The sequence below is a fragment of the Silene latifolia genome, chromosome 4 (assembly GCF_048544455.1).
Source record: "Silene latifolia isolate original U9 population chromosome 4, ASM4854445v1, whole genome shotgun sequence".
NCBI lineage: Eukaryota > Viridiplantae > Streptophyta > Magnoliopsida > Caryophyllales > Caryophyllaceae > Silene > Silene latifolia.
Window position 1 is genome coordinate 89,170,970 of NC_133529.1, and position 23,336 is coordinate 89,194,305.

Below are 23,336 nucleotides of genomic sequence, written 5' to 3' on the forward strand. Positions count from 1 at the left end.
CGAGTCGTGTCCGGGCCCTGGCCGTGTTAGGCTAGGCGTGTTTTGCCCCGAGAGTCTAGAACCCGACCTTGTTGGGTCGCCCAAGCTCACCTCTTGGGATTCGAGTCATGTTGGTCCACCTTTTTGTCTAGGATAGTCCACATAAACGTCCAAGCTAGGCCATTGTGGACGTTTCATGCGAACCTATGGGCTATGTTAGTCCAATCACGGGTTTAGTCACACCGAGTCCGGGTTAGAACCGAATTATGATGGTTCGGATCGTGTCGTTTGTCGAGTCCAAAATGAATCAAGGTCTAAATCCAACCCTGAGTCGAACCTTTTGGTTAGTCAGTCTTAAGTCGAGTCTTTGCTTGAGTCAATTTGGTGTCGTGTCCTTAAGTGTGCAGGGGCTCTTACATTTGAATTTTGACTCAGTTCGGGGTTTTCTTGTAGAAAGGCCGCCAAAAACCCGACTTCAAGCAATGGAAGATGCTGTTAACAAACTCATCGAGGCCGTGAACCTCATGATGACCAGAATGGATGCAATCGAATCTAAGCTGGGTGAAGATTCCTCTTCATCTACCCCACCTCTGACTGATCTGGAGAAACGGTTCAAATTTATTGAAGACCGTCTGAAGCTCTCCCAGGGGAAGAACATCCACTACGAAAATGCTAGGGCCTATGCCCCAGTTCTAGATAAGTTGCCCACAAACATGGTACTCACTGATATCCCAAAGTTTAAGGGCACAGAAGATCCAGTCCACCATGTTAAGGCCTATAAGGGGTACTTAGCACTGAAGGGAGTACCTGCTGACATGCTCTCTGAAATTTTCGCTCAATCTCTAGATGAACACCCGAAGGCGCGGTTCTACAATCTGGACCTTAAGAACTTTCCCACTTTCGAAGATATTACGGTGGAGTTCTGCAAGCACTATGCTGATAATGTCGAGATTCAAACCAACATAAGAACATTGGAGGTGATGACATAGAAAGAAAAAGAAGGCTTTACTGAATTCCTTGCAAGATGGCGCGCTGAAAGCGTGAAACTAGCCAAGAAGCCTGACGAAGTTGAAATGGTAGATAAGTTCGTAAAGAATTTTGGCTCTTTCAAAGAATTGATAAGAATCGGGATAAAGGTAGAAGATGATGTCATAAGGGCAGAGGCTGAAAAGCCGAAAGGGTACCAAGGGGCCTCATCGTCTAAGGGCAAGGCCCCAGTAACGGCCCATATTGATGAAGCCATCAATCTCTTAGAAGGGCAATCGAAGAAGTCGCAACGCCAAACACCTAGGGCATTCACCGATATCGGATGCACTTATACATACGCTCTCCAAAGGCTCATAGCCCAAGAAAAGCTGAAGCCTATTGGTCCAACTCCGGACCCTCCCGCTGATCAACAAGGTAAATGGTATAAACCAAATGCCTACTGTTCCTTCCATCAAGGAAAGGGCCATGATACTGAAAGGTGCTATCGACTGAAGCACGAAATCCAAGACATGATCGAGAATGGAACACTCCCGATCCCAACTTTTAAATCCAATAACATCACCAATCCATTTGGCGATCACACTAACTTTGTTTCTGTCGAAGACGGTGTCGATTATTCCCATCTTATCCGCCCATGCCACTTGAAAGGGGTGTTTATCGGGACAATATTTGTGGATTGCTTTAAATTCTTGCTAAACCCGAAGAATGAAATTCAAGTCGGGAGTCTTGCTCTAGAATGTACTCCTCTCGTTAACGAAGTTAATAAAAGACAATTTGATTCACCAACCTTCATCACTGGCGTAGATCCTCAGAGGACTACCTCAGAATGGAGGCAGACCATCAAAGGGATCAAGGACTAGAACCGAGCATCTAAGCTAACAGCTGAACAAGGGAAAGCTCAAGACCAGATTTGAAAAATTATGAGTCGGGATCTATTTTCTTTTCTTAGTCGAGTCGAGTCTAGGACTTTCTTTTCTTGAAGTTGAGTCGTTTGTCCCGCGATGACCTAGGGTGTGTCCTAGGAATCGTTCCTTTGAGTCTGTTAAGCAATTGCCTTTCCAATAAAAAGTTGCAGTTTCTTTTCCAAATATGTCTTATTTCCCATCCTCAATCATTCCTAAATATGATAAAACGCACAACACACTCAAAGGCATCCCTGGGGTGGAAATATGTCTCGTTTCAAAATGTAAGGTACACTAGGATCTTGTGTTTGATTCCTTTACCTATTCCATGTCTGGCGGTAGAAAACCTTCATCAAAACCAATGCTTAACACAAGCCTTTAGATGATTCTATGATGAACCCGGACTAGCTCCTGGTTTCCCTATCGATGATGGAAGTCAAGCCCATCCCCAACAAAATCATCCAATCTCGAAGAGAGAAGATATCAACCCGTTCTAACAAGGAATTGTTAGTTCTTACCCAAATTAGTTGGCGAAGCCCAGTTTTCAAGGTGTATCCATTTATGACTAAGAGAATGAATAGAAGATCATTTTCAAAGAGAGGAAAAAAAAGATGAAAAAGAATGAAAAAAGGAGAAAAGGAGAAAAATTGGAAAAATAAAAAAAAAATGAAAAAATGAAAAAATGAAAAAAGAAAAATGATGAAAGAAAAAGGAAAAAAGAAAAAAGATGTTGAAGTTATTGCGGAATGCTTTTTGGTTGAATGTCGAAGTTACGGAAGCCAGAATTCAAGTCAAGTACCCATAGTTGAGATTCAATGGGCGAAGCCCAAAAGCATAAATAGTGACCTCTTTACCCTCTAAGTCCTTCCTGAGACGATTCTGGGGATAGTCAGGAATTTTGAGAATCATTCCGCTTGTGCTGTTACACCCAGCCTTTAGGGTCCAGATATGGAGATTTGAACCCACATTGTTTTCCAACCTATTTTCACTCGGGTTTCATCAAGCCTGAGACACCTTTTCCAACCACGATGTAAGCCATAACCCGTTGGCCTTAGCACCACAAAACGAACCTTCAGAATGATGGTTTACCTTGCGAACCTATTTTCACCAAGCTCCACATCCCAAAGAACTACAACCTTTTGTACCAACCCTAGACACGGGATTTAACGGTACTTTACAGGCTAGAATGGGATATGACATGATACCTTAGGTGAAACCTTCGAGTGTGTACACACAATCAAAATGCCAATTTAATGCACCTTGATCGAACTACGTCAGATTTGATTTCGCTCCACGCGAATACGTAGGCAGTCCTTCAGAATAAGGGATTCAATCCACTCATCAACCAAGTTGTCATCTTGTCGGTTTCTTACGGGTCTTAACCAAGTCCAAATGAAGCCACCTTTGTTTGAGTCGGTCTTAGCACTCGATGTAGGCTAGGATGAGGATATAGGTTCGGATGAATAGTATCGAGTCTCAGAATGAGCTTTATCTAATGGTTTAGGCAAAGATGCTGAGTCACATAGATGTGGGTTTATATTGGGAACAGAAAATATGAAAACCCCGCTGAAAAGAAAGAAGGCGTGGAAGAAAAATAGTAAAAGCCCGCTGAAAAGAAAGAAGGCGGTGGCAAGAAATGATGAAAGTCGCTGAAAACAAAGGAGGCGAGGAGAAGAGTGACAGAATGTTCCCAACAAGAGTGATGTGTGATGTCTAAGTGTTCTCATAAAGTCAGTCTGTGTTTAGTGTCTGGGCGAAGCCAACGTTGTTGCTCCGTGAGTTTAATCCTCCTTGTCAATGCCAAGTGATTTTGATTCCCATGTGGCCTCGGGAGCACGCCCGTGACATACGATATCTCTGTCCCAAGTCCGACGACCTTGTGATTCCCATTTGCCATCTTTTGGCGCCGGAACGGCCAATTTACATTTCTACCCCCAACAAGTCAATAATCGAATTAAAACCCGGGCACACTTACGGTTTTATTTTCTTTTTTGTTTTACGGTAGCGGGCTACGCCCACGTGGTTTACGAGTCGTACAGAATGTCCGAGTCGCATTTCGTGCTCACCCATCAAGGTTCGATTTCAAAAAAAAAAATTCAAAATTTCAAAATTCCAAAAACTTTTTGCGAGTTGTGGATAGATGATCCAAGTAGTGGAATCTTTGTGGGTCGATGATCCAATCCTTCGAAATTCAAAATTCAAGATTCAATTTTTGAAGGGCCGATGGCCCAACATTCCAAGTGATGTCAAATTCAAACTTCGGGTCGATGGCCCAGTTTTTTCAAAATTTTCAAGTTCAATTTTCGGGTCGATGACCCAATCTTTCAAATGATCTAATTTTAGGATCGATGATCCAAATGTGCTTATGTGATGATTATGGCTTGTACATTTTCTATGTTTCAAATATAGCAGGATATGCTTCAACTGGGGGCTCTAAAGTCTTCGACTTTAGAGCCTTTGCAAACTGGGGGCTCTGAAGCCGTTGGCTTCAGAGACCATTATCAAGATGTAAAGGATGACATCCACCAATAATTCAATTCAATACAAGAGTGTGAAATGGAAGAATTCCGTAGCTGAAAGCAAATGATGAAAGCGGCGGCAACCTCCTTGGAAAGTCCCGTCCCATTTGGGGCCCATGAGATGATAAGCTTTGGGCAAATGTCAACGAGATGATGAATTTTGGACATATGCCAGATGAGATGATAAACTTTGGGCATGTGTCGCAGCGATTCGAACTACGACGCGGGTTAGATTCCGTCAGAAACGGATACGTAGGCACCTAAGGATAAGGCTCAACCCACCATATATGCAGTTTTATGGGTCGACGACCAACGATGATAATTTGGCGCAACAGAAGCAAGAGTTAATCCCCAACGAAGTTTCAGGTATGATCTCTTCTTATGGCTGGCGAGCTTATATACGCAAGTCTAATGGACTATAAACGACCCGCGGAATCCTCAGGTCGAGAGGGACCTGGGGTATACTTTGACTTTCGCCTTGTCCAAGCCTCAGTCAAAGTGGGGGCTCTGTAGATACCCGTATCCGTCGATATTGGAATTTATAGAGAACCCGACAAACACCCGATGATGATAGGACACATGTATTCTTTAGTAGTCATTGTCATTATTTGGAGCTCGTTTTACGATGTAGAATGGGCGTCGTCGAAGTATTTTATTAATTTAAATGATATTTAAATTAATGTTTTTTAAAGTGAATTCATTTTATCGTTTTAATTTGAATTTATTTTCATAATTTTATTTTATTGAAAATAAAATAGATATTTGATTTGAAAAATAATTCTTTAATTAATTGATTTGAAAAATCAATTTATATCGTTTATAAATCGTATTTGAAGAACTCATTTTTTACGACGATTTTATACGCGGTTTTGAGCTCGTTTTCAACTTGATTTGGGCACGATTTTCGAAGCAAACTCGAACCAATTCCTGACCCATAACCCAACCCATCACTCACCCTCATAACCAGGCCCTAATACCATGCAAACCCACGTCCATACCTCCTTATTTTTGAGCCCCAAACAGCAGCACAAACCAGTCCGTCACCCTTCAACCCGAGTCCACTAAACAGCCCCAAACCCGCTCCAAACACCACTTAAACCCATGCCCATTAACCCTAATCCATACCCTAGTATCCTACCCATATTACCCTAGCTTAACCACCAAGAAACACCCCTCCAAAACCCTACACGAGCTCACAATAGCTGCTGGACAGCAGCAGCGAAACAGAGCAGCCCGACTGCTTGTTGCTCTCTCTTACCCTACTTTAACTCCCTATAAATACCTCCCCTATGCCATACATTCATTCCTCTAAGTTCTCCATACATACTACCGTCACTTACAAGCTTTAAACTTCAGAAACAAACCCTAATTGCCTCTCAAAAACCCTCGACAAAACCGACATACAAAACTGAGAATCAGTTTGTGTGTCCTCTTTGGAACCCTTCGTTCAACCCTCAAACCTCCATTAAAATTCGAGTTTATTGTTCCTAATTAACCACACAACATCCATCTACATCTTAGACAAATATTCACGAGCCAAATTGCCCTTGAGAGTACACGAATCCCCTCGAAAAACAGAGTGTCATACACTCTGTTTTCGCGGCTTTTCCTGTCTGTCCAGTTCTGTTTGTGCTCGTTTTTCGTGCCCAATAACTCAGAAAGAGCGTGGTTTGTTTTAAGATCTTTATTCTACTCTCTTTCTAGTTTTCAAAACATCTTTTAAATCTAATTTTCACCGTGAAACGAGTGAGAAATTGCAGTTTGAAAGTTGCTGTCCAAATTTCCAAAAAACGTGTTGTTTGCTTTGTTCCTTCGTCGACGACGGCCTCTCGAGATAAAATCTACCAACGATTACGACCCAAGACGGTGTCAAAGATACATGTAGGTTGAGGGTGCATCAAATCCTCCTCTTCTCCCTTTTATTTCGTTATTTTATGTTTGTTTTTTTATAGTTCGTTTTTACTTTGTTTATCGTTTGTTTATCGTTTGTTTTCGTTAACTATGAAACTAGTTTAGTCCGAGTATGAGTTAAAGTACACCACGAACACCCGCGTTGACTTTAGATGGGAAAGAAATCCGCCACGTCGGTCGGTCGTACACCCCGTCTCATTTACATATCCTCGTGTTCAAGGTAGGGCATTAATAAAACGAATTCTAACTTCGCTCCTCGCTTTTGACCCCTTGCTTGTTTCGTCCAATTCGACCTACCCTAGGACCCTTCGCATGTTAGTTCGACCTCTGATTGTTAACATATGACTTATTTAGACGACATTAGATCAATTTAATAACCTAATTAGACACGTTAGGTGGCTTCGACACAAGCATTAAAATCGATCAACAATTCTATAACCTAATTGAATGCATCTCTCTTTTCACTCGTTTTCTCGCTAGCATAGGAGTGCGTGATTAGCACCTTCCTATTTACACTCGATGAGTAAGCGTTAATCTTGTAATATTGTGACCTAGTTGGACCCTTTAGGCCGTGTAGAATACACATTCGCGTGACATCTTCTCAATCGATCAACGTCGTTTCTAACTTGTTTTCTAACTCGTTTCCTAACTCGTTTCGCAATCATTTGATCTAACTAATGAATCTAACCTAGGAACTAGGGTGGACGTGGCTTGGCCGTGTGCTTGGCCGTGCCTTTTTGTCATTCTTGTTTCATCTTTATATCGTTTATTCATCGTTATTTTGTATTTTGTAATTACCTTTTGCTTATCGAGTCGTCTCTTGTAATTCACTTGTAATTAGTTTTCTTTTGGGTCGAGTCAATCGATTTATAAAAACCTTAGTCTTATTTGGTTAGATAGTTGTGCTCCAATTCATGTAAGAGCGTAGTAAATCGCATGTTTTTTAAAGCAACATGGCCCGATTTATGCTAATGCATGCTTTGGTGCGTGACCCAATGTCTAATTCGATAAGATTAAGCGAAAGCACGCATTACGAGGAGTGACCCAAGGCCGTGAGTCATGTAAACCGTGGGCCACCCCTTTGTGCACGTTTTCCTAGGCCGAATGGCCATGTGTCGTGTATGGTGTCGTATATAGCAATTGTATTTAGATCGAGTTGTATCTCTAAATTCTCGTTGTGTCGGCATGAAATGCCTGGGTTGTAATAGGGTAGATCCCAACGGCTCCCCCATTCCCATCAAGCCTTGTTTGCTTTGTTTTGTATGTTGTTAGATCAATCAACCCACATGCTAAATTACAACTTTGACAAAGTTAGTTTAGTTGCATCTAAATCGACATAGAAACTTCACATGTTAGGGTTTTAAAAACGATGTTTGCATATCATATATCGCAGTAGCTACGACCTTGTTTGAAATCCGATACTTGACTTAGTAGAGGCCGTTATTGACGGGCGGGGTTAGGTGTCCTTATGGGCTTCCTAACACGTACTCTCACCCCTTACTCAAGATCTATGGTTTGTGGATCCGTCTAAATACCATTGGATTACGAGAGTCATTCAAATCGAGTGATATAGGGTACAAGTCTTTATCTTTAATCACTCGTAGTCGATTGGCTTTATGCTTTTCGATGAAAGGTGTAAAGTTGACTTGAACGGTTCCAAGTTCCCATAAAACTTGGTGGCGACTCTAATTTGTCTTAATTCGATTCGAAAGAACCTCGAGTCGATTATGCCTAGTGTGGATCCCGCGGACGCAGTTCCCGCGGGCATTGTCCACAGTGTTCATTGGCATCACGAGAGTCATTCTAGACATGGAATGCTAAGGGTAACGAGTTCTTAGTGTTCATGTCATTACTTTGTGTCTTGACATGGCACGAGGTATTCGAACGGTTTCCAATTTTTCCACAATAAATTGGTGGCGAGTCCACAAATGCAGGCTTATTCAACCTTTCACTGGTTTCAATGCCTCACAAATCGGTAACGGCCCATGACATGCTTTGGCAAACCAAGGTTCCGTGGATAAGTGCCGCCACCTCGAAACCAACACGCGGGTGCACGCGGCGCGGGTGGCCCATGTCCACAGGTTACCATTTTTGTTCAGACAAGGCTCTAAAGCAAACTAACAAGAGTGAGCTTATGTCAACAACAATCCGGATGAAATAAATCCTCTTTAAGACTCTAGACAGTTGCTGCAACCTTTCACAAAGTAACTTCAAGCCTTCACCAAGCAAAGACAAAGGCAGTTGACTAACAGGCCACTTTTCTGCATTTTTACTTGTTATTTCACCTAGCTTTTTCAGTTTTACCCTATTATCTGTCCCACATTGTAAGATATTTGTCCTTAGCTTTATGTACTAGCTTAATACTGACCCTAGGATCCAAAATGTAACCAAGCAACAACTCCCAGCAATCTCTATTTAAAGAGCATTGCCTGCAATGAAACATTCAGACTGCTTTTGAAACAAAAACCTGAGTTATTTACTCCGAATTAAGTTTTCACAACTTGTGCTTAGCTTAATTGTAAGTCAGGCTTAATTCTAATCTGTGCATTTCTATGATTAGAGATTGAGAACCTGTGGCAATTGAATCAAACCTGTGCATTGCTGTGGTTGAATTTAATTGCTGTTGAGTTTAAATCTGAGAATTCCTCTGCTTTGCTGTGGATTTTCTTATTTAAATTCTCAAATTATTTGCTTAGATTATCTTGTGATCTTCTGTGGAAATTTGAGTGAGTAATTATATCCCAAGACCCCAAAACAAACCTTCAATTCATAAATTCATCAGAACTTCTGTCAGAGTTCAAATTGCTGTCAAACTTGAATGAATTTTTAAAAATAGTTAGATTGCAAATCAAAACTCCAAATTTCTATCAGTTGAATTTTATATAATCCTAGTATTTACCACCAAATTTCATGAATTTTAAGAATCATTTGCTAATTTCCTTTCATCTGCAAGATCAGTGCATTGTTGGAATTCTATCAGAATTGCTTAAGTTCAGAATTTGCTTAATTTTCATGTTAAACACCACAGTTTACACTCCAAATTGGTACGAAGAGCCAGGTTAATAACACAATTCCACCTTTGTGTTAGTCTTGGGTTGAGAGAATAGTTAGTTCATTATCCCTAACTACTTTAAAAACACAAAAAATAACCATGAGTGAAGAGAGAATGGCAGGAATTGAAACAATGATTGAACAATTAACAGGAACTGTCAATGTGATGGTTAATGCTATGAATGCTGTCATGGAAAGGATCCCAAACCCTGATCCAAGGAGAAGACCACCTGGTAGAGGCAGAGGCGGGGCCAGAGGGTTTCATATGGGAGCAGGAAGAGGACACTCACATCATGAAGAGGATTATGACTCAGATTCAGATGAGAGCATCAGGACACAAGAGGAGGCCCTTGAGCAAACAGACAAGCATCTAAAGGTAGAAATTCCTGATTTTTTGGTAGTCTTAACCCTGATGACTTACTAGAATGGATTAAGGATGTTGAAAAGATATTTGAGTATAAAAACTACAATGATGCTAGGGCTTGTAAGGTTGCTGTGTTGACATTAAAGGGATATGCCTCACTGTGGTATGATAACCTTAAACACCAGAGATTAAGGGAAGGGAAGGAACCTATTAAATCTTGGTCCAAACGTAAAAAGAAATTATTGGATAAGTTTGTCACCAAAGATTACACTCAGGATTTGTTCATTAAGTTGTCTAAGCTTAGGCAGGATGAGAGACCCCTTGAGACTTATTTAAGGTAATTTGAGCAACTAACTTTGCAATGTGAGATTAATGAGAAGCCTGAGCAAAGGATTGCTAGGTTTTTAGAAGGGCTTGATAAAAACATTGCTCCTAAGGTTAGGATGCAACCACTATGGTCATATGATGATGTAGTTAACCTAGCACTTTGAGTAGAAAAAATGGGGAGATCTAAACCTGCTGCACCCAAACCAAACACTAAGCCTATTTTCAAACCTTATACTGGTGTAAGATTTAATGACACCTCAAAACTACAACACCAACTACCTCAGATAAAGGGAAAGTTGTTGCTACCTCTAAGCCTACCCAAGCCCCCACAGGAAACAGAATCAAATGCTTTCAATGCCAAGGCTATGGACATTTTAGGAAGGATTGTCCTTCTAAAAGAGTCATGACTGCCATAGAGGTAGAAGAATGTGAGAGAGATGGCCTAGTGGAGTATGAACAGGAGGAGGTTATTGAGAGTGAGACTGTGGATGAGGAGCCTAATCAGGATGCTGTGTTGGCTCACCCTAACACTGGCCACAATTTGGTTTTATGGAGAGTGATGCACTCACAACCAGCACCCATTGAGGAGGATCAGAGGTCATTAATTTTCAGAAGTAGGTGCACCATTCAGGAGAGAGTCTGTAACCTGATAATTGATAGTGGTAGTTGCGCCAATGTGGCTTCTATCACCTTAGTTGAGAAGCTTGACCTGAACACTCAGACCCATCCCCACCCTTATAAGCTCAGATGGTTGAACAAAGGAGCTGAGGTCAAGGTAGACAGGCAGTGTCTCATTTCTTTCTCCATTATAAAAGTTTACAAGGATGAGGTGCTCTGTGATGTGGTGCCTATGGATGCCTGTCATTTGCTCGTAGGCAGGCCATGGGAATTTGACAAGAGTACAACTCACCATGGGAGGAACAATACCTACACATTTAAGCAGAGTAGTAGGAAGATAACCCTAACTCCTCTACCTCCCAATCAGAAAAGCTATGGGAGTCCTAGCGTGACTGATGGACTCAATGGAGTTTTGTTCTTATCAGAAGCTGAAATGGTAAAGGAGCTAAAACAAGAACAGCCAGTTCTCATATTACTGGCCAAAGAAATCTCAGAAGCTGAGAAACCTCAAATTCCTATGGAGGTTCAGAAATTGTTGGAGGGATATTCAGATGTGTTTCCTGATGAACTTCCTAGTGGACTGCCTCCCTTCAGGGGCATAGAGCATCAAATTGATCTAGTACCAGAATCTGTAATCCCAAACAGACCTGCATACAGAAGTGATCCAACTGCCACTAAGGAATTACAGACACAAATTGAAGAATTGATGACTAAGGGTTTTGTGAAGGAATCTCTAAGTAAATGTGCTGTGCCAGCACTCTTAGTCCCAAAGAAGGATGGTTCATGGAGGATGTGCATTGACAGTAGAGCCATAAACAACATAACCGTCAAATTCAGATTCCCAGTACCAAGGCTAGATGATATGCTAGATGAGCTGAGTGGGTCTCAGATATTTTCTAAAATTGATCTGAGGCAAGGATATTATCAAGTCAGGATCAGAGAAGGTGATGAATGGAAGACAGCCTTCAAAACAAAGCAATGGCTCTACGAATGGCTAGTTGTGTCATTTGGGCTATCTAATGCCCCTAGCACCTTTATGAGATTGATGACAGAGGTGTTAAGGCCTTGCTTGGGGAGGTTTGTTGTGGTATACTTTGATGACATACTTATTTACAGCACCACCAAAGAAGAACACTTAAGGCATCTTGAAACTGTGTTCCAAATTCTGAGGAAGAATAAGCTGTTTGGGAAGCTGGAGAAATGTATCTTCCTTGTATCAGAAGTGAAGTTCCTTGGGTACATTGTCTCTGGTCGAGGTATCTCTGTGGATCAAGACAAGATTGAGGCTGTTAAATCTTGGCATGTGCCAAAAACCATTACAGAAGTGAGAGGATTTCATGGCCTTGCTTCATTCTACAGAAGATTCATAAAGAACTTCAGTGCCCTAGCTGCTCCTATCACAGAGTGTATGATGAAAGGAGAGTTCAAATGGACTGGCAATGCCTTGCAAGCTTTCAGGCTGATCAAGAAACTATTATGCGAAGCTCTTATACTCAGATTACTTGATTTCAACTGTTTGTTTGAAGTTGAATGTGATGCCAGTGGTTTTGTCATTGGAGCTGTATTAATTCAGGAGAGGAAGCCAGTGGCTTACTTCAGTGAGAAGCTCAATGGAGCTAATTTGAGTTACTCAACTTATGACAAGGAGTTCTATGCAATTATTAGGGCTCTCATGCATTGGAGCCACAATCTCAAACCCAAACCCTTTGTGTTGCATTCTGATCATGAGGCCTTGAAATACATAAGTAGCCAGCATAAATTGAGTCATAGGCATGCAAAGTGGGTTGAGTTCCTTCAGTCCTTCACCTTCTCCAGCAAATATAAGGAAGGAAAACAGAATGTGGTTATTGATGCCCTCTCAACGAGATACTCTATGTTAACTGTTCTAAGCCAAAGAGTTCTGGGATTTGAATTCATGAAAGAATTGTATAAGGATGATCCTAATTTCTTTGAAGACTGGAAGTTATTAACAAAGGGAACTAGGGTTCATGGGAGCAAATATCAGTTGTAGGAAGGGTTTCTCTTTAAGGGAATCAAGCTCTGTGTTCCTAAGGGTTCCTACAGGGAACTGTTGATCAAGGAAGTTTATTCTAGTGGCTTAGGTGGGCATTTTGGAGTACAAAAAACAGTGGAGATTCTGCAGGACCAATTCTATTGGCCTAAAATGTTGGGGGATGTCCGAATTGCCCTAAGAAGGTGTTTAGCATGTCAACAAGTCAAGAGCTCATTCCAGGCAGGCCCCTACACCCCATTGCATGTGCCAGTCAAGCCATGAGATGATGTTAGCATGGATTTCATGGTGGCTTTGCCAAGAACTCATAGGGGAAATGATGCCATTATGGTTGTGGTTGATAGGTTCAGTAAAATGGCCCATTTCATAGCCTGTAAGAAGACTGAAGATGCTGCTAGCATTGCTGAGCTCTATCTGAAAGAGGTAGTCAGACTCCATGGTGTCCCTAAAACCATTGTGTCTAACAGGGATGTGAAGTTTATGAGCTACTTTTGGAAAACTCTATGGAGGCTGCTAAACACTAGGTTGCTATTCAGTACATCTCACCATCCACAAACTGATGGTCAAACTAAAATAACAAACAGGACCTTGGCAAGAATTCTAAGATGTATTGTCAACAAGTCTCTTAAGGATTGGGATATCAAATTGTCACAGGCTGAATTTGCCTTCAATAGAGCTCCAGCTTCTGCAACAGGGCACAGCCCCTTTGAAGTAGTCTGTGGGGTAAATCCTCGGATGCCCTTAGACCTCTCAAGTGTCCCTAAAGAAGAGCTCAACTATGATGCCAAGAAAATAATAGAACAGATGATCAAACTGCATGCTGTAGTAAGAAGGCAAATTGAGAAGACAAATGACCTATCAAAGGCATTTCAAGAGTTCAGGTAAGAAGGAGGAGTTTGCCTCAGGTGATCTAGTCTGGTTGCACCTCAGGAAGGAGAGATTCCCAGCAAAAAGAAAAAACAAATTAATGCCCAGAGCTGAAGGTCCATTTGAGATCATTGAGAAGGTTGGCCCTAATGCCTATCAGGTTGACCTTCGTGGTGAGTATGGTGTACATGAAACCTTTTAATGTTGGAGATCTGAGTCCATACTATGAGGATTCTGATGATGAAGAAGACTCTAGCTCGAGGTCAAGCTCCTCTCAAGCTGGGGAGGTTGCAGCAGGAGCTAAGGCACAGGTCAGCAACAATCCTGACTCAGCTGCCACATCAACTCCACCTGTCATGAAGAGGTTTACCAGGTCCAGTGTTGGGATACCTAAATTACCACTTAATCAAGCTTAGTCCAGTCTGAGAATCAAATCCAGGGTCCAGGCATTAGTTCACTTTAATTTAGCATCAATTCAGTCACAAGTCAAGTGGAAATGGTTAGGAGAAAGGTCACTATCAGGTTACCATTTTTGTTCAGACAAGGCTCTAAAGCAAACCAACAAGAGTGAGCTTATTTCAACAACAATCCGAATGAAACAAAACCTCTTTAAGACTCTAGACTGTTGCTGCAACCTTTCACAAAGCAACTTCAAGCCTTAACCAAGCAAAGACAAAGGCAGTTGACTGACAGACCACTTTTCTGCATTTTTACTTGTTATTTCACCTAGCTTTTTCAGTTTTACCCTATTATCAGTCCCACATTATAAGATATTTGTCCTTAGCTTTATGTACTAGCTTAATCCTGGCCCTAGGATTCAAAATGTAACCGAGCAACAACTCCCAGCAAGCTCTATTTAAAGAGCATTGCCTACAGTGAAACATTCAGACTGCTTTTGAACCAAAAACCTGAGTTATTTACTCTGAATTAAATCTTCACAACTTGTGCTTAGCTTAGTTGTAAGTCAGGCTTAATTTTAATCTGTGCATTGCTGTGATTAGAGATTGAGAACCTGTGGCAATTGAATCAAACCTGTGCATTACTGTGGTTGAATTTAATTGTTGTTGAGTTTAAATCTGAGAATTCTTGTGCTTTGCTGTGGATTTTCTTATTTAAATTCTCAAATTATTTGCTCAGATTATTCTGTGATCTTCTGTGGAAATTTGAGTGAGTAATTATATATCCCAAGACCCCAAAACAAACCTTCAGTTCATAAATTCATCAGAACTTCTGTCAGAGTTCAAATTGCTGTCAGACTTGAATGAATTTTTAAAAATAGTTAGATTGAAAATCAAAACTCCAAATTTTTATTAGTTGAAGTTTATATAATCATAGTATTTACCACCAAATTTCACGAATTTTAAGAATTACTTGCTATTTTTCCTTTCATCTGCAAGATCACTGCATTGTTGGAATTCTATCAGAATTGCTTAAGTTCAGAATTTGCTTAATTTTCCTGTTAAACCCCACAGTTTACACTCCATAATGATATTCACGTCTTGGATGACTGATGCAATCAAGGAACAATTGAATAAGAAATGATCTCTATCTTCAATTGGATAATTGCACAAAACACATTGAGGTGGAGACAATTATATGATTTCTTAGAACCCCACTTTTCGTAGGGAGACCATCTACACAAGTTTTCCAAAGAAAAAATTTCAATTTTGGAGGAACATTTAGTTTCCAAATCCAGTAAAATTCACATTTGTCAATATTTCTATCGAACAAGCCTTATGCTAACCATGTCGCTGTTTTGGTCGAGAAATTTCCATCCACAGACAACCCCCAAAGAAGGGTATCTGGAATATCATTGTGCGGCAATGGAATATTAACTATCTGGTTAAAAATATCATTATTTACTATATCTGATAACTTACTCACATCCCATTGTTTATCAGAGGTTACGAAATCTCTAACCAAAAGATTTAAATCAAGGCTTCTATGACCATCTATATTTCTAGCAAGAGGATAAGAAAAAAACCCAATTGTCAGTCCAAAATTTGATATTGCTACCATTACCTACCTGCCATCTCAACCCCTTTCTAAACATGTCCCGAATACTCATGAGTTTACGCCATTGCCAAGAGCAAACTGAATTAGGCTTATGTTCAAAAAGTGAACAATTTCTCAAATATTTCTTAGTTACCACTTTGACCCATATATTATCTTTTTTCATAAGAATTTTCCATAAAAGTTTCATTTGGAGGGCTTTATTAGCTAATTCTGAGGGTTTTATTCCTAATTCACTAAGAGACTTTGGTAAACAAACTTTATGCCAACCAATTAAATTAGAAGAACGTTGTGAAGGATTCTTATTCCATAAAAAATCTCTATTATTTTTGTCTAACTTGTTATGGATACTTGAGGGAAGGAGGAAACTTTGCATTTGAAAGGTTCCCTTCGCGGCAAGGTTAGCATTAACAAGAACCAGTCTACCTGCTTGCGATACAGAATTCGCTTTCCATTTCGATAATTGAGCGCAAGAGGAATTAATAATATTTTCAAACATATTTTTAGTCACTCTGCCGTCACTTAAAGGACAACCTAAGTACTTACCCAAATGAGCTTCTTCGTTCATACCAAGAATACCTCTAAAAGACCCACGAAGTGAGCAGTCAATATTTCTAGTGCACTGGAAAGTCGATTGGTCGAAATTTACAAATTGTCCAGAAATCATGCAAAATTTATCCAAAATAGATTTAATAGTTCTACAACTCTGATTAGAGGCTTTAGCAAAAATGATAGTGTCATCCGCAAAAGTCGGGAATGGAATTTTTTCCAATCCATGCCCAATTTTAATACCAATATCACTAAAACTAAGATCGTCATTCTTTTGTAGAGATCTTGCTAAAACCTCAGCACACATAATAAAAATATATGGTGAAAGTGGGTCTCCATGTCTAATACCTCGAGTAGGTGTGAACACGTTCCCCAGTCTTCCATTTACAAGAACCGAGAAAGAAACAGTTTTAATACATTGCATAATCCAAGAAATCCAAGTAAGATTAAAACCCATTTGCGTAAAAGTCTCTTCAAAAAGGTTCCATTCAAGTCGATCATATACTTTCTCCATATCAAGTTTAATAGCAATCCATCCTCCTTTACCTTTTTTACGCTTAAAAGAGTTAAAGATCTCATGCGCTAGAAGGATATTATCTTGAATAAAGCGATTAGGTGTAAAAGCACCTTGATACGGATGTATAACCTTATGTAATACACTTCGGAGACGAGTTGCTAAAATTTTCGCAATGATTTTATAAACTGTTGAACAAAGACTAATTGGCCGAAAATGGTTTGCTGATTGAGGATTATCAATTTTAGGGATTAATGCTATAAAAGTATGATTGACTTTTTAAGAAGTTTACTAGAATGAAAAAATGTTAAAACTGCTTTTGTAACATCATTTCCTACTATATATTTAATGAAATGATCAATTGTACTATATTAAAACTACAGAGTGATTATTCAAATTTGTGGCTTATCGTGACCAAGCTATAAATCTTCAGTCTTCATTACTAGACCAAAACCTTGTCAATACCTTATCCTGAATATTGGGAGGAGTTTATGGGCTTATATTAAAGATGAATGAATTTCACAGGTGTATAAATGTATGATATTTGATACCATATTTTCAAATAGAACGGTTTTAACGCGGTACATGGCAAGGGTTCAAGGTTGTATGATGAATTTCAGTAGTCCTCGTAAACACAGTGGATGTGAAATCAACATCTACAAACTTTACAATAATAACCTTGAGGAGACGAGTACAAAAATTGAGAAAAAAAAAAATCACATACATCCCCATATCACCAGTTTACAAAGTTACACGAGAACGAACTCACCTGCGTAAAAACCCACAACAAAATCATCACCTAAAGCACAACCTCCCATAAAACTAAAACAAGTCAATAATTCAACAATGAATACTTGACTCTCAACACTATCTTCCCTTTCTCCACCCCAAGTTTCCCTCCCGTCACTATCCAGTGACCCGGAAGATCTTCCGGACCCTTAGTTATTTCCGACATGTCTACAAATTTGGCTAACTTGTTTCCGCTGCCACTTACTGATGAGCTGGAACTTGAATCACCAGTAGGGGATTCTGGCCCAACTACTTTCGCGGGCTTCTCTGCGGGAGAATGATCCCACAGAGACCTTCGTATTGTGCATCCCGGTAGCCTAGAGTACAAGAGTTTCATGTATAAGACGTTTCTTGACCCAAACTCCCATACACCAAGCTGAGCCCCCGTGACGACATGTACCCCGGCAAGATCCCCTGCAAAAGTCTCGGGGCTCTCTATTGGAGCGGTGCTTACGTGAGAGAAGTTCTTCCATTTCACTGGTTCGAACCACCGGCTATCTTGTTCTTCTGGGCCCCGCCATTTTGGAGCACCAATTGCCACGTGGGTGTCCCAGTATGGAAGCAGGATTTTTGGAAGGGATGCCAGGTGTTGAATGTGTATGCTCAGTCGGTTTTGCTTCGTTCCTTCTAAACATAATCTCAGTCCAGTTACAGGTTTACGACCCACAGAAACCTGTATTTATGAGATGGGAATGTAGGAATGGCCGAATGGATAACTAGAAAAACCATGTTAAAGTCCCAATAAGAATCGTAGGATAGAAGGAGACCTTGTCTTACAACAAGGATATGGGAACGGAAACACGTCTTCAGAACTAAGTAAAGAAATTATATTATGAGTCCTAATATGAAGTGCAGAGGCGTCTGAGACACAAGGGGTAAAATTGAAACATGCGCGTGTTTCATACAGGTATCTCCTCGTCTACTTTTGTCAGATAAGCCTCCCAGACATTTTTTGGGGAAAAACCGTACTGCGTGTTTCATATAGGTGTCTCTTCATCTAGTTTTCTAAGACACTCAGACAAGCCGCTTGACTACAGACAGGTAAGTGTCAGGTACAAATTTCATAATCATATCCTTAGAGTGTCATGACGAAATTGGGTAAAGTAAGGATCTAACTAAGCAAAAAGACCTAATGAAGAGAGTAGAGAGAGTCTGAGCACAGATCTCATACAAATACGGCAATACCCATATCCCACTAGCTAGGAAAGGCATTCACTGGGTACAAAACATGCAAATTTAATGGCGAAGTACCTGTTCTTGGCTTATGTAAAGCTTTTGACCCATTAGGCTGAACTGCATGGATGGACAAACAGGTTCTTTTCTTTGCTGACCTGGAAGCCTATCATGCAAAGGCGCCCACACTCGAGGTATCTGAAACTCCAGAAAGTATCTTAGCTCCTCAATCTGAGGCTTGTCTGCAATAACGATAACCGAAATTTAATGATCGGCACATTGAAAGCTAATAGCTCAGAGTTGCCAAGGACTTTTTGAGTTCGATTTTGTGAGTAGGCTAAAAGCTTACACTCCAGATAGAGACTAATTGCACGGGCGAGATGCTCTTTTCTCACGGAGTCTTTAATCAAATCAGAGATGGGGCAAAACGTCATTTCAATAATATCAGGAGAATACTGTACAGTCCTAGCCCATTGTGTGTGACTCTGCTCTAGATCATCACCGCCCCTGCGCCTAAAAATGACGGTAATGTCCTGCATTAGTAAAAATTTCAAAATGTCAATAGGGATTTACCAGTCAAATGTGCCGTATAAATTTCATAAATGGCAAAAAGGACCTATCTAAGCTCCATGTTCAACAGTCAACACACTTTTACCCTTATCTTTTCCAGTAAGAAGTGTAGTATTAAATCGGGGTCACAACCGAATTTGCGATTACTAAACGAAGTCTTTAAGGCTACTACTAGTGCATTTATCGAGCAATGACCGAGATCAAGCGTCGACGAACAATTAAACAATCATGTCTCGACCAAAATTGGACACCATGATATTGAGAGACACCACACTTCAACTTACTTCTTTTCCATTAAGAGAGGGGCCACTTGTTGGTTGAGGATATATTCCTTGGCTGTTGAACAAGCCCGAATCACCACTCTAACAAATAACAGTGAATCGAGAACAAGGATCAGAATCATGATCACCACAAGGAAGGGAAAAAAATTAGAAATCATGAGAGAGCAACCTTATCTTTCATTCTAATTGGACCAGAACTTGTATGGCTCTCCATATCCATAAACCTCAGATTTCCTATATCCCGAACATAGCTTTTTAACTCTGTGGCTGATAAAGATGATGACTGGTGCTGCTTAACGTAAATCACGTCTTTACCACCGATTGTAACTGACGTAATAACATGTGTCCCGAAATTTTCAATGAAACTGCGAGTTAAGAGCTTATAATCAGGGCCATATCATATGAATTCACTGCACTCATCTTTCTATGCCAAATATAAGCTTAATTTATAAAGCACATACCCGGCTAAAGAAGATGGGTCCCACACATTAGGGATGGCCCTTGTGACATCGTCTTGTAGTACCAATGAAACCATATTAAGTTCAACCTTGGCAAGTGGAATGATAAATGCATCCACTGATAAGGATTTAGTGGCTGCAGAGTCAATGTGCTTTGAGCCCGTAAAACTGAACGCTGAATTGAAGCTTCCAAGAGGATACGTCACAGATAGATTAGCCTTATTATTGAAATGCCTAATCATCTGATTAACATATAACACGCGATTTGTCAGATAGTCAGAATGGCAAATGATCAGTTGCTTAGACATCAACCACAACAACAACAACAACATCAGAGCCTTAATCCCAAAATGATTTGGGGTCGGCTGACATGAATCATCCTTTCGAACCGCCCATGGGTGAACGCACGCCTCAAAATGCGAATAAAAAAAGGGAAGATGAAAAACAAAAAGGAAGAACGAAAATGTAATGGAAAGTCAAGGTAAACTTAGGGGTTTTAAAATCGAATTCCGTCTTTCTTTTATAAAAACTTAAAATTTAAATCGAGAGAAAAGATTAAAACGATTTTTAAAAACCGAAATAGAGTTAAGGATCCGGAATGAACCAGGTAAAATTTATACGGAAGATAACCTACACCAAACAAAGTGAGAATACAAAAACATCCAAGCCTTATCCCAAAGTAATTTAGGGTTGGCTGACATGAATCATCCTTTGAAACCCTCAATGACCCAGTTGCACACATAAAATTAAATGAAAGAAAAAGACTAGAGAAAGGGAAACATGATAAATAGTTAATCTAGACCTTTTTCAAGCACCTTTCTTTCAAGTCGCAACTGAAGCTCATCAGAATTGTAGATTCTCTTGCAATAACAAAGAAACCCAACATTCACACTTTACGAACTTCATTTTTAACAAACGAATCATCATGTGGGCTATCTTTCTCAGACTTTATTAGAAGTATCTGGGGGTACTAGTTGAAGTCTCAGACTAGGTTGTATCATGATAAGTCTTCACGTTATGACAAGCAACAATTTTTAGTTACCACGCCACGGAAACCAGTACGGTAGTACTAGTGATATGGTCATTCATGATAACTCAAATGACTTTTGAAAGCAGCTTCACTTAACAAGCTCTCATACCCTTGTTTTCATGGAACTGTGTTCGAACCATAAAAGCCCCTACCACCAAAAATCCAAAATGCATATGAAAATACTATCCTAAAAATTTTCGCCCGTGTAAGGGCACAGTTCATCTAGCTCGAATTTTAACTTCCATAGGATAGAAGCTAAGAGCAATCAAATGTTCTTTTGACACCATCCCATCAGCTTTGATCAGTCATGTGAATTGATATTCCTCTCACCATGTGGTAAAAAGAACGTAAAAGAGGTATTGTCCCAGACTTTACACGGAGATCATTAGAAAAGTATCAATCTTGATTCTTGCTCTCTCAAGCCTTGAATGAATCCATTTTATGTTACTCTTTGTAGGTTGAAATGGATTTTCAGTCCTTTGCTCTAACTAGCTGAGTTACCTTCAAAAATCCAAGTCATTGTGAAAGACCAACCAGCAGCAGTAGACTTCCCAAGTTGCATGGTAGTTTCAGACCAAAACCACGGACTCTTTTGTCAAAATATCGTAAAAGTGAGCCTTTGAGGCATTGGTAACGTTGTTGTTCTTAAGCCAATTCCGCTTGGTAAATCTATGCTAGTCACAACTCACATGCAATTAGTCACTTTGTGGAGCCAACATAATTCAAGATCATCAAGAGCCTAAATCAATGCTCTACCTAAGCTCCCAGCATTGTGACACAGCACACCGATTTTATTAATGAAACATGCAAAGAGTAAACACAATCATCCTCCAATTATGCAATCAATGTAACACAGTAATCATAAGGCAGCAAAGATAAAGATAACCAACCTAGTACTACAAAAAAAAAAAAAAAAACAAAAAAAAAAAAAGGCGGAAAGATTTGAGCATTACCTCATCAAAAGTGCAGACATTATAACTCTCACGACGAGGGACGACAGGTGAATTCTTGATATCTCTAGGAACATTTGGGACAACTAAAGGACCATATAACCTCAAATCCCAAGTGGGTTCTTCATCAATTTGAACAATCCTAGAACCAGCAACCCCTTTGCAATACAACAACCTTGTATCACAATTCACATCAAATCCCCTCCCTAATGCTTCTATTGCATTCACAGCTGTCTGCAAAGCTGCTACATTATTCCCATCCATCTAACCCTAATTATTCCCAAAACCCACCAAATTAAACTTCAATACTTTATCAACATCAAAACCCACAAAAATCAACCACCAAACTTGATTAACATCCTAATTTAAAGCTGACCCACTAATACTAAACCCTAAAATTAAATACCAAGAAACCCTAATTATGATAAAAATAAAGGGGGTTTTGATCTTAATCTCAAACTACCACATGAATCCTTAACCAGATTACAAAATTCAAAGTTACCCTCTTTTTATTTTTTAATTGGGTAGTTTGAACACTCAAATTCCTAGCAAAACAAACAAAAGAGGAGAAAATTAATTCAATGATACCTAAATCATATAACAAATTCATGAATCAATATCTGAATTGGATTAGATCTTGATCAAACCCTGGGTACCACTAACTATTTCTTCATTACTTTTTTTGTTTTGTTTTGTTTTGTTGTTTAACCCTAAATAATGTTTCTCTGTCTAGGATTTGTGTGAGTCTAAAGTATGTCCAAACAAACATTGACTTGTATGGTCTTCTTTGACTCACTCAAACTCTACTGTGGGACCCTTTCTCTATGTTTGTCTAGTATAAAGTCGTCTGTAGGACCATCCTCATAACCGTAGAGATCTAAATGGGTCATGGGTCCCGTCCGATTTTTTATATCCTTGGATCCTTGGTTTTTTTTTCTCTAGCCTACCCTAGAGCTGATCATATGGCCCAGGCCCGCTAGCCCGACCCGGCCCAGCCCAATTTTTCTCCGGGCTTGGGCCTCGATTTTAGGCCCGAAAAGCCCATGGCCCAATTCAATATAATAGGGCCGGGTTTGGGCCGCCTTTACGGCCCGAATTTTGGCCCGGCCCGGCCCGAACATATGGAAAATTTACGAATATGTACAATTGAAGGAATGTTAGTAAGCATTTAGTAAAATAATTAACCAATTAATTGTTGTATTGTAAATAAGCCGTAGTCACTTGTTTACATGTATTAGTTTGATAAGGCTTAGTATTTTCCGTTAGAAGTATTTATATTATAAAAAATGAGCTAATGATTTTGTATTACACTAGTGCCGATAAATTGTTTACCATTATCGGCTTGCTAAGTCAATGTTTTTGAGCCTAAAGAACAACAAATATCAAATCAATTACAAAACTAAAACAACATACATGAGTGAGCACCGCACTAAAATATATTATTATTACACTATTAAAAATTGTGCATTTAGT

The 23,336-nt window shown here is 39.9% G+C and overlaps 1 protein-coding gene across 1 annotated transcript; it reads right to left on the minus strand.

Moving 5' to 3' along the window:
- Positions 1-17,254: 17,254 nt before the first annotated feature.
- Positions 17,255-22,599, minus strand: LOC141653600 (MACPF domain-containing protein CAD1-like). Its single transcript, XM_074461427.1, has 7 exons — positions 21,867-22,599; positions 19,887-20,125; positions 19,595-19,790; positions 19,429-19,506; positions 18,924-19,107; positions 18,653-18,816; positions 17,255-18,074 (listed from the first exon to the last, which is right to left on the minus strand). The coding sequence occupies exons 1-7, from the start codon at positions 22,125-22,127 to the stop codon at positions 17,445-17,447; spliced, it is 1,752 nt and encodes a 583-aa protein (XP_074317528.1). The 5' UTR covers positions 22,128-22,599; the 3' UTR covers positions 17,255-17,444.
- Between the last annotated feature and the right edge of the window lie 737 nt (positions 22,600-23,336).

What these genes read in the sequence shown, in the direction of transcription:
- LOC141653600 (XM_074461427.1), bottom strand. Translation starts at nt 22,127, where the DNA reads ATGGATGGGAATAATGTAGCAGCTTTGCAGACAGCTGTGAATGCAATA. An exon ending in GACCCATCTTCTTTAGCCGG is followed by an intron (nt 19,791 to 19,886) that starts GTATGTGCTTTA and finishes CTTAACTCGCAG; the next exon opens with TTTCATTGAAAATTTCGGGA. An exon ending in CCTCTCTTAATGGAAAAGAA is followed by an intron (nt 19,108 to 19,428) that starts GTAAGTTGAAGT and finishes TTACTAATGCAG; the next exon opens with GACATTACCGTCATTTTTAG.